Consider the following 12,524-nt stretch of genomic DNA (forward strand, 5'->3'; position numbering starts at 1 on the left):
GACTGTGATCTAACCTCGCTGTGCTCTAGCCAGACTGTGTTCTGGGCTGTGGCCACCTTTTAACATAGAGCTCTGTTGACAGCCTCTGCCTGCTTCCCATGCTCAGCGCCATCCTCACCCCCACCCCAGATCTCTATGCAGGGTCTCTAGGAGATTAAAAAGATCACAAAAAAAGTGTTCTCTTCGGCCCTGTAGGTTTGACTGCATTTCTGTTCTCAGTGCAGTTGTTTAAAAATTCTCCTTTTAGGATTCATTGGTGGGAAGCCGGTAAGGATTAATGAGAGGGCTGAATTAGAGAATATTTTTTAATGCAGTTTTGTTCCTCTGAGGTACATTCAGTAACAGAAACTAGGCCAACAAGTTATTGACAATTAGTGGTCCTTTGGGAATCTGCTTTAATGAATAGATAAGAATGATTTGTAATTAGCATAATAATTATATGCAAATGAATGCTTCTGAATTGCTCTAAAACACTTCTGAACTGTTTAAACAGCCCTCCTGAGATCTTGTTACTCTATTAATTTGTGTAGCAAATCTTTTTTTCATAGATCACGCAAAGATAAACTTCAGTCCAGCCCCTGTCCGAAATATTATGAATTCCAAGGTGGTAGGACCTGAATTAATGAGATTTACTTATACTGTATTAATGGTGCTCTGTGGGAACCTGAAAGGGTGAGGAGTCCTTGGGGAGATGTAATTAAAAATAGGAAAGAAAGCTGCTTATTTGAAAATAACTGTTGAAATGAGTTTCTTAAACAAGTTCGTAAATGTTATCTGTCTTTACACCTTTGTTACTTGCTGTTGCAAAATTTAATGCAAACATTTTTTTTAATGGGCTTCTCCTCTGGAGTCTGGCTTGAATTTTGTCAGCTCCAATTAGTTATGTACTAGGGTCAACGGTGATAGGATCCAGGACTCCTGTGTTCCAAGTGCCACAGTATGCACTGAAAAATGAAGGGCAGTGCTAATAGACGATGTTTGTCACTTATCTTCATATTTAATTTGGTCTTTTCACCCAAAAGACCCATTCTGGTCTTTACTTTTAGGATGTGATTAGAGGAAATACGCTTTGCTAGGTTGAGCAGCAATACCCGTGCATTCTAAACTTCGTGATTATCTTTGAGCTATTTGAATAGACACCTAATTAATCATCTTGTGCTAAAGAAAAGCATTTTACAGCATGCTGCAGGATCCTAATACCTCTCAAGTTTTTATTTTTACCCTGTAGAATTGTTTCTTTTTGCAGGGATGCGGGGGGGGGGTGCCCTTTTATAAGCAGGTGTGGAGGGGTTGCTAATGCTTGTGGTTTGGGCACTCTTTTCCTCAGCTTACATTTAGCTTCACCTGTGGTAACCCATGTATGGTTCTTTAAGCAGTTTCTGGTGTCTGGAGCTCATCTCGATTTTTCCACAAGCTGTCAAGAAACTCCTACCAAGTCCCCCACCTCCTACTCACTTCCCCATTCATAATCATGAGTTAAATCTGGGCTCAAGGACATTTAGGTTGGCTCAGCACAGATTTTGTACTTGCATTTTGGGGGACAGCCACTATGCTAAAAGATTCATAAAACTAATATTCTTTGTCTCCAAAATGAATCTGGTTTCTGTTGAGAGTTTCTATTGAGAGCTGTAGTGAGTAACAGATGTACACCCAAGAGGTAGCACAACTTTTGTATTCGAGTGACAGAAAACAGCTATTTATAAGAATTTAATGAATGTATTTTGTGGCTCCAGCATGGAGGCTCAGTAAGCCATTTATTTACCATATTATATTTTATTTGTTCTCCAAAGGGTGTCTTGACTTTCACTTGCCTCCTTTTTTACTTAAATAAGAGTTTTCAATTAAATAGAGTTGTATTAACACTAATCTGAATCTACCTTATGCTGATACCATTGTGGTTTTTTGTTGTTCGGGCACTAGTATTGGTGGAATGAGCAGTGTCTGGGGACATTACACCTAACTTGATAATGATGGTTTTACTAAGCCCTTATCCTGGCCAGGCCTCTGGGCATTATACAGATAATTAAAATTTGATCATAAAAAATTTTAAACACAGTGCACCTTAGCAATAAGATTTTTCTATTTTTAAAAGTGATTTTAAAACTCATTTTAAAAAATACATTTCCTTGGCCTAGTGAATTTGCTTTCTTTTTTTCCCAAGGATTACAGAAAGTGCATAGCAAATTCAGCCTTCAGAATACCCAGGAGCTGAAGACTCAAGTAGGCTACAGCTGTCTTCACCCACAGTATTCTAAAAGAACTAATGAGATGAGAAGTCTGCAGCTGGTGGCAAGCACAATAAACCATGAGCCAAGGGCTTCTCTTCATCAGAGCCTCCCCTTTCCCCATGGGATCCCAAAGGAGACAGAATACTAACAAAGCCAGCAGGCTGTCTCATTCCACACTATTGCTCATTTGCAGCTATAATTGGTAGCTGAGGTTGCATTCTGTATGCTGAAACTGTCATACATGAAGGAATATATTTGTTCATTGTGATACGGATATAAATCGGCCAGTTTTCAAATACGGAAAGACCAAACTAGATACCCAGCAATAAAATTGTAGCAAAGACGATTCTGTTCCAAAAAATTAAATGTTTGTTATAAAGGTACAAAACTGAGGTTGTTAAAACTACACCTGCTTCCTGCTTTTTAATACCTTGCTACTTAATTCAACTGATTAAACATTTACGTATTCAAACCAACATAAAAAAACAAAAATTCCTAGGTTTTGACAAGCTGCATTATCCTCATCTATCAGGGTTAAGGTGCTATTGTTAATAATTGGGTTCTGTTACGTTTTCAGTATAATACCTTTAATGTTTGCTGCTTTTTAGTCAAGAGAAGAAAGCCAGGAAGACTTACCTTGGGAGATCTGTGTATGTGTGTATAGTATTTTATATGCACGCACTCCTGCCTTATAGGCAGGTCTACTTTGATACCTCTGCTGCTGCTGCTTCATGGTGGTTTTGAAATGTGTTTTGCTTACCTGGCAGTTGTGGATGCTCTCCTGCCACCTGCCCTGTGGTGTGCTAGAGTGAGCCGCGGACGGAGGCTCAGAAGGCTTGAGTTGAAGCCCTAGGGTAAGAGAGCCATACCACTTCCTTGTCGGGACTATGTCTTCCTCATCTGCAGAAAGAGGCAGCTTGGATGGTCTTCAAGGTTGGGTTTTCCTATATAATTCTGTGAGCTCTTAGTTCAGAAAAGTATCAGTGAATAACTGGCACTAATGATGGAGGCTGGCAAGTAGACTGCAACAGTGTGTTGGGTAGAGAGTGGAGAAGTTTGGAAGCGTTATTCCATGTTCTTCAGTTAATTAATCTGTCAAATAGGCATTGAGAAGCCCTGAGGTTGTCACCCTGGGATGGAGCTGGGTTGGGAAGGGCCTGAAGGAGTGTCGTCAATGAAGCCTGCCTGCTCCATCTGTTCATTTTCACCTTCACTGGTGCCATAATCGTGCAGTAGTTCTGTAGGCTCCATTTCATCAGTTCTAAGGTTCCCCTGCCCTCTTTTCCTCACATTTTAATACATTCAAAATTAGAGTTTGTCTTCCAGTTGTGGCATGCTTTATTGGCTGAGTGTGTTCTTTCTTAATGGCACATAAAATGGTGGAGCATCGTCTGACAGCCTCTCAGATCTGGGAAATTGATATTTACTGTTCAGCACAGGCCAGGCTCCATAATATCTCAGATTTTGCATTAAAAAGAACATTTTGAACAGCATACCCACAGTGAGGTCACACCTGAGACGGTTTAAAAAAAAAAGTATTTTCCCTTTAAACAGGATGAAATATAGAACACTCACCAGGCCTCTGGGCATTGTAGAGATAATTACAATTTAATCATAAAAATTTTTAACATACACCTTAGCAGTTAAGGTGTTTCTACCATTAAACGTAATGTTGAAACTCCTTTTAAGAATACATTTCCTTGGCTTATGTCGGTTGATTTCGATTCTGAGTGTAGTTCTCTCCATTCTCTGTTGGCAGTTAACCCATGCTATCTGGGGTTTCCATTGTCTTTTCTTTGTTTGCCTCTCTTTTTTTCTACCAGCCCAACTGTGACTTTCTAGGAGCTAGCTAGCACCCAAGTAGGTGTGTTGGTTCTCCTTACACCCTCAGAGCCCTTGGACTACCTCATAGCATCTTGCATGCTGCTTTCTATGTGTGATGGCTATGGAATAAGTAGACCTTGGTGGAGGGAGATGGTGTCAAAAGTGATTATTTGATAGAATGTTAAATATTTTCAATTTTGGGGAAAAGTGAGCTTGTCTCTAGGTTTCAGGTCCAAGCCTCCGAGCTAGAGAAAATGTTTGATGGTGCTACGTGATTATTTACGTTAGCAGGATGGCTGATTTTGCACTGTGAACCCAGGTCTTGAGACCACCTGCCCAGTTGGTTCTTTTCTAAGCAGTGAAGTTAATTTTGAAGGTGTGGCTCTAAATCGGAATTTAAAAATTTGTGTTAGTTGACAGTAATTGAACTTACTGCTGATGTGCCCAGACACATGAGTAACTCCAGTTCTCCAAGTCTTTGCAGGCGGCTCGTCCAAGGTTGTCATTCCCGGATAATGCTGACTGACCTAATGCCTGTGGCTACACCACACTGTGTATTTTAAAGCACTAAGACCCAGTGTAGCCAGCTAAGTGTGCTTGTTTAATAATTATGGTGTGCTATTGGGGGCCTTTCTGAAGTTTTGTTTTCTACTTGAACCTCACAGTTTTCCTTCTTCACACAATTTACCTATAACTTTGTCAGTAATTATTGACATGTCATCTGCATTTCCTGAGTAAGTGCTGAATCCTGAGTGGCTGCTTCTCACCATGTTTTCTTTGATTTATGAAAGTTTGTCTTCTACTTTAGAGTATGTTCAGTGCTTGCCGTTTTCTCTAGAACAATGATTTTTCATATTTGACTTGTCTGGGCGTTTCCCCCAAAGTCTCTGGTCATTCCTTGAATGCCATGAGGGACCCCTGGCTCAGAAATTCTACTCGAGAAGGCAAGGGCTTCCCTTTGTAGGATTTTCAACTCACCCACTGATGTCTGCTCACTGGTACCATTAAAATTCATTTATTTTTCTAAATCTGGACTTTAGCTCTTCAAAGGGAGTTTTTTCCTGTAGCTGGATTGTGTGTAGATATGTGTGCAATGACAAAAGAACTTTGGTAAAGCAGACAGGTTTAAAAAGATTTACTTCTTTCATTTCCTCCATTCTATACGGAAGAGGATGTTAGGGAAATAGAATTGACACACACTATAGAACTTTGCTTAAAACCTAAGTCTTAGGGCCATTCCCCTGTGACATGATACAACTGAGGTGGTCCCATCACGGAGTCGTAAACCCTTCCCTCACCTTCTGTGACAACGAGGAGTTGCCGTGAGTGCAGTCCCTCTTCCATGAGCAGGCCAGGGGATTTGCATTTTATGGGTCTCTGGACAAGGGTTTGGAGAGGCTGGCCTCGTCATTGAGGCATCTGGCACAGCCCCAGCCATGGAAGAGATGGGGGTGTTGCAGGATCAGTAGTTCAGTCTGTGTTCCCAGCCAGAGTAGTCGCTCTCGGTCATCACCTCTGCGTATTGTCAAGACTAGGATGAGTACCTTTTATTTCTCGAATATGACTATATACGTATCAAAATGTTGAAACCGTTAAAAAAAACGTGGGAATATTTGTTCTTGGAGATAGCTGTTCAGTAACCAGTGGCTTGCTCATCGAGACTTTTATGACTAAATATTACGTAGTCGTCTTGCCTTAACGTTAAAGTGTAAAGTGTAAAGCAAAGAGAACCAAACCAAAAACAAGGTAATGAACCATTTTGCTACTTTTACACAAAAGCACAGTAAGTCTAATCAGTTTCTGTCCTGTGTTTTAGTAGCTGCAAAGAGCTGTTCTGGCAAGGTTAAATAATTTTCTCTGAGTTTCTTCTCTGCCTCAGACTTTGTTTTGCTTTGCAGGACTACAAAGCTGATGAAGACCCAGCATTATTCCAGTCAGTCAAGACCAAGAGAGGCCCTTTGGGACCCAACTGGAAGGTACTGGATGCTGACCTTTCTGACAGGCAGAGTCTTGGCAACAAACCACTTGACAGGTCCCTAGTCTGGAAGAGCTGGTGACGTTTAAGTGAAAAATAGAAATGACACAAAAATAGTTTTATTTGTGATAAGGACTTACAGCCAGTTGCAGTTGGCCAGCAAGTCTGTGCTGTATTAACAAACAGAACACAGCCAGACTGTCACTTTCAGCATAATGCTATTCTGATAACTCTTAAAAGAGACAAGTGATTTAGTCTTTGGGGATTGTAATGTTCTCTTCTGAGACTTGAAACAGTACAAAAGTCCATGTTAAATGAAGGTTTATAGTTTAAATTTAGTCTTAGTAAAAACTGAACAAGTTGCATTCACCTGAGCTCATGTTCCTGGCCTTTTAATAGTTACGTTCTGGAAACCAGGACACCAGAGAACAATTTTGATGGCAAGTAGTCGTTCTCTAATAAAGAACACATCCTTACTTTATTCATGGGAGTAGGAAAAGCAATGTTAGGGTAATCATTTAAATTGCTATAGAAATATAATGCATTTTAAAGATAGCCACTAAATGACAGACCCTTAAAGATGGCTTAATGTGGTGATGGCAAGTTATTACATTTAATTTGACAGGAGCAGGGGAACATTAAAACCTAAACATGCCCAAAGCAGAGTTCCACCAACATGTTTTACTTGGTAACCAATCTCTTCATGGTGAAGCCAGTCACCGATCACTGATAAAAGTTATCTGCGTGCAAGTTGTTGCTTGCAGATAGAGGATTACTATAACAGCACCACAAATAACCCATTGAGTGGTTCTCCATGGGTGTTGGACTGTTTTGCAGACTGTCTTGCACATCAGCTAAAATGAAGAATGAGTCTGACTTTGTTCTATAAGAAATGATTCATAATTATCTTAATTTTGCATTTGTTCTCTGGGTAGAGTTCAGTTCAAGATTCTCCCAATTGAATGGTCATGGCCAGAGACTTTTAACTTTAATTCCCAGGAAGTGATATATGTCACTTATAAATTAAGGAACAAATTCAGTATGTGTGATCTAAATTTCATTGAATGGATTTAAAGAATTTCCCCACCCTTTTGCAGATTTCTAACTGTGGACTTTAGAACTAACACTGAGTCAGAGAAGTCTTTTCCCTTTGAGATTTAACCTACCTTCCAAAAAAAGTGTGTTGGAGCAGTAGATGGGTGGCCACCTCAAAGGCAGCCCTATCTTCTAGAAGGCTTTCTTGCTCCATTAAGTCCTAACGCTAGCTAACGATGCTTTTACAGGGAATCGAGCACAAAGTTGAGACTAATTTCCAACCTTTTAGGAACTTGGAATTTGATTTTTACTCCTTTTTTATTTATGATTTACCCTTTTAACATTGCTTTGTCTTTTATTATCAATCAGTGATTAATTAAAATTCTAGAATAGGTTATTTTTTAGAAATAATGTAAAATTTACATTTTTTCAGGTTGCATTATAGCATTCTTCCCCCATTGTGTTTGTGTGTGTGTGCGCTTGTGTGAGACAGTTGCTTATTATTTCTCGGAGAGGATGCTGGCTGATAGTGATCCCTTCCTACCCCTTTATCTCTTGGTTACTAACTTTAGCCAAATGATGGTGGATGTAGCTACTCTTATAAATGGAGTTACTGCTTAACTGAATTTCACTGAATTACCATGATCCCAGAAATAACCAGTAGTGTGTCGTCGTCCGCTCCCCCCGTCCCCCTGCAGTTTCTCTTTCTGAGGTTTCATTTATCCGTGGTCAACTGCATCCTGGAATTAGTTGTTCCTTCTGAGGTCAGAAGGTCAGTGGTAGCCTGACACTGAACACAGTGCCTGCGTTGACCACCTCACTTCACCTCACCATGTAGGCATTTCATCATCTCACATCGTCACAAGATGGGTGAGCTCAGTATAAGGAGATATTTTGAGAGAGAGAAAGACCACATTCGTCTAACTTTTATTACAGTATTTTGTTGTAATTGTTGTTTTGTGATTAGTTGTTGATGTCTCACTGTGCCTAATTTATAAATCAAACATGATCATAGATAGGTATGTACATGTAGGAAAAAACATAATATATATAGGGTTCAGTACTGCCCGTGGTTTCAGGCCTCCACTGGGGGACTTGCAACATATCCCCCATGGATAAAGGGGACCTGCTGTAATTACACCATCTGCTTACTCCTCTGAAGGAAAAAAGAGAGTAGGAAGGATGACAAATAACTGCTAATTCAGCATATAGAAAACTGTGGACTGACTTGATCTTCTCAGCGTCTCCTGTAAGGAGGCCCCATTTGTCAGTAACTGTACTCCTCATGGCACTGAGGGCAGCACTGGATGATAGTTGCAGATCTCTATACTTCTGAAGTTGGAGAGAAGGCAAGGAATACATGGTAATTAGGGCAGAAAGGACGAAGAAATCCTGTTCTGGACCCACTTACCCCAGAGTGTATGTCAGAATGTTCCTGTGTCAGAGCTGCTTGGTAGCTCCACAGTGCTCCAGAGGCCTTCCATGTGCCATCCCACCCTCACCCTTCAGTCTTCCTTCCCATTCCATTGCCCCTTAGGAGAAACTCCCCTTACAGGAACAAACTCAAAAGTGTATTCAGCACTAAGTGCAAACTCTGTGATCTCTTTGAGACTTTTCCTTATGTATCCCACACTGGTGTGTTCTTCTGAAATGTTGCAGTATTTACTGCTTGTCTGCACCAGACCGGAGAGTGGAAAAGAAACTTCTCCTTTGGTGCCAGGCACTCTGCAAGGTTGTGTTTAATCTTCATGACCTTCCTGTGGGGTAAGTGCAACTGCTTCATTATATAGATGAGAAACTTGGTCAGAGAAACACAGGTAATAGTTGTAGGAGAAACAGCAGGACGTCTCCCGTTTCCATAGCACTTGATTCAGTGCTCGGCACAGAGATGTGTAATGCGCGGAGACATGGCAGTTTCTGACTCAGAAGCCTGTGACTCCCCAATCACTAGTGCATCTTTTATGCCCTGTTGCATCAAGGCACTTGTGGCTGTCTGTATTCATGGTATTTACCAGAATTTGTTAATTCCTGTTAGTATCAGTTGTACATTTCCAATGGTCAGAGAGTCTGTGGGTGAAATCCATTCCCTTATCCCATGTGTCACAAGTTGTGACTTCAGTAACTTAATCCCAGCTCTGGGCCTGGGTTTCCACATCTCTAAAATGTGAGGGACGTTGTAACTGCCTCAGAAGGTTGTTGCCAGGACTGAATGAAGTAATGAATGTCACATTCCCAGCTCAGAGGAAGCTTGGGTCTTTGCGAATGAAAAGCCTCATCATGTCTTAGGGTTGATTACATCTATGCATTACATCTATGCATAAGCTACCGTATTTATGACACAGATACTCCTTGTCTCTGTCTAGTATCCAGGGCTTCCCTCGTTTCACTATCTGGGGTTGTCAGACTCATCTTGACTCACCTCTCCTTACCCCTTGTGGTTATGTGTGTTTAGTGAGTGCTTGGCCTAGGTCAGCCATAAAGCAGAGGCCACATAAAGGCTAGGGAGTCTTTGCTAGCAGGGGATCATGGGGGTGCCAGGGAATAGATTTTCATATTTTCCAGTTAGGTTAAGAGTACAGACTTTTTTTTTTTTTTCTTTTTGCGTATGGTACGATACATACCTTTTGTGTTTTGAAAACTACAGACCCAACGATGCGGGCCTTAGTTATATATTCATTTTACCTCTGAAAAGATAATTTTTAAAATCTGAGCACATGAGTTCTATTTTGTTATGTAGGGTTCAATATTTAAGTGATTCTGTGCATACTAATAGAGTGATTTATAAATGTTTATTTCTTTGTGGCGCTGTATGCACATGTGTATGTGTGTACATGCTTTGGTTTATTTTGGTTTTGAGGGCTTTGTGTGTATTATGACATTGGTATGACTGCCTATTCAAATGGTGTATCAAAAATAACGTACATGTGGATTCCTTTAGCTTTCCAGTTTACCTCCTCTGAACTGAAGAGTTGTCATTTTAACAAATTGAAACATCATCTTTGAAGATTATGGTGTCATTTTTATTCTATGGCAAGGCCTCATTTCTTTCTTCATTTAATCCAGACGCCTCATGAAGACTTAAGCTTCCGTGTCTACATATATGAGATAGTTAGTAATTAGGCCTGTGAAGGTCTTTGTAGGAGGCTTTGCCAAAGTATCTGGCCCTTAGAGTGCTTGACGTGTCTCGGAAGATTCATTTAGTGTCTGAACATTGCGGTACAGGGGATCAGGTCAAATAAAGATACTGATCTAGAAATTGGGATTTTTATGTTATCTTTCTATGTGTATTATGTGCTCTTTCTAACCATAAAGGCATGTCCGGTTAATGTTCTAATTCCACTCTGGAGCAAAAGCTCTGGTAGTTGGAGCTTTCATAACATTATGTCATGCTATTTACCTGCTCAGTCCTGCTTTAGACTCATTTTTGAATTACCAGAGAGGCTGTTCTGGATCCTTGAAGCTAGTGGAGGGTAGCCATCTTTGTGGGGTATAGGGACGCTAATTTTTGTTCCCTGCCCTGCTACCAAGACTCCTTTCTCCTCCTCCCTCACATCTATGGAAGGAAGGTGGGAGCCTTGCTTGTCAGTGGCCTGAAGTAAAGATACTTGAAGGTCCTATTGGCCAGGGATGGGAAGAATGGAAGTGGGGGTGAGGGAGAAGTTACAGCTCAGTTGTGGAAATCCCTTTGAGATAGAGGTTGGCAAGAAAACAGCCCAGAGAGTCCTCAAGAGGCTGGTGAGCACTGATAGCCCCCCAAGGAGAGAGACCGAGGGTGCTCTCCTGTCTTTATCTAGATATCGCTGTGAGTCCCAGGAAGGATGTGAAGATGTTTAAAACGTGTTCCCTCCCTATAATCTCACTTTCAAAAACCTATAGTGGGTGGCATAAAGAGGCTTAATAATTAGTTTCTGGTTAGACCACATTGTGGATTATCTATAATAAAGCAGACCTTAAAACATAGGTGTTTTGTTTGTTTGTTGAGCATCTGGTTTGGAAACTAGGTTTTTAATACATCGTAAAAAATAAGTAACACTTGGTATGTATGAATTATCCAACACCTACAGAGGACACCAAAAAAGCTGTTCCATGTCTTCAAGAAGCTGAGCGCCCCAGGAGTGATACATGATTAGTTCTAACCTTATCTTGGATACTGAATGCCTCTGTTCTCAGGCAGCACCAAAGGATTCAGGCTTGGACAGGTGGAGTGCCTTACTTGAGTTCGAGAGGTGATTTGACAGGATGGGCCCCTTTGCAGAGTTCTTACTGACTCTGTCAGGGACTTTGTTTTCTTCATGAGTATTATCTGAAGGGTGAACCTGTGGTGTCAGTTTTACATAGTGTCACTGCTAAAGGAATTGGACACGAGCACAAAGCACATGTCATAGTTCTGATTAGTAAAATGGGTGTGAGCTACAAAAACACTAAGTTTGGAGACATGGAAAATGTGACTGTCCTGCCACAGGAAGGAAGCTTTCGTATCTTATTTTCATGAAACTAGTTTAACCTGTGATTAATCTTTTGAACTTTGATTTCACATTTGCTTACTCCATATAACATTTCCCATTTGCCCAGTCAGACAGGAATCTTCCACCTCTGAGCCCTACTGAAGTCGTTAGTTGGTGACCTTTCTCATGGTACCTTATGTGTCTCATGTCAGGGTAGTGGTTTATGTGCTCACACTGTCTTCCTTCCCCATCTCCTTTGTCCCCTGGTACACACTGAGTTTTCAGCCATAGGCTCTGTGTCTGACCTACTTACAATGGGGCACTGCCTAGCACAGAGGTTTGCTCCTAGGAGAGGCTTAGTAAGTATTTGCTGGATTCAAGTTAACTGCCGTAAACCAAATAAAACACAACCAAATGTTGGACTTGCAAAGAATATAATGCCCACTGTAGGTCTGTCCAAATGGCTACCAAAATCTAAACAAAATTGAGGGAATGGTATGGCTGAGTAAGGAATTGGGTTTTGTTTGAAATTTCAGTACACATACTTCACATATATTCTCTAATCTTCTGTTGATATTTACTGATGCATGCACTGGCAACAGCCCCAGCAGTGCATTTATTTTTAACTTTCTTAGTGAAATCTGGGTTGGAAACTTACATTATGAAATCAACAGCTGAAATTGAGCATTCAGATTGCCTAAAATTGAAAAATTAAAATATGAAGGCAGTGTGAGCCTACTAGAAACTGCTGTGTCCTTCCAAAGTATTAACTCTGATTAACTGTAGCACATGCCAATTTCATCTTCATCCCAACGCATTTTAAGTCGGAAAAGTGTGTGTGGAGTTGCCGTGTAGCATGGAACTATGAGAGGACCACATTTTCAGAAAATGAGTTTCCAGAATGCTTTTGGGTTTGTTTTGTTTTGTTTTCTAATTGTCTTTTACATTTGTTTATATTTGTTTGTCACAGATACAAGAAACTAGTTCTTGTGGGTAACGTGGCCTGATTGCTCACCA

The 12,524-nt window shown here is 40.7% G+C and overlaps 1 protein-coding gene across 2 annotated transcripts in view; it reads left to right on the forward strand.

The window, feature by feature from the left end:
• PITPNB (phosphatidylinositol transfer protein beta) overlaps positions 1–12,524 on the forward strand; it is a 62,940-nt gene that overhangs the window by 36,289 nt on the left and 14,127 nt on the right. For both annotated transcript variants that reach the window (XM_028124688.2, XM_028124687.2), the window contains exon 8: positions 5,951–6,028. In XM_028124688.2, the coding sequence (XP_027980489.1) occupies positions 5,951–6,028 (78 nt within the window). The remainder of the gene's footprint in view (positions 1–5,950; positions 6,029–12,524) is intronic.

This window comes from Eumetopias jubatus, unplaced genomic scaffold, assembly GCF_037043125.1.
Source record: "Eumetopias jubatus isolate StellerSeaLion01/CBP00866 unplaced genomic scaffold, mEumJub1_p1.0 scaffold_16, whole genome shotgun sequence".
Lineage (NCBI taxonomy): Eukaryota > Metazoa > Chordata > Mammalia > Carnivora > Otariidae > Eumetopias > Eumetopias jubatus.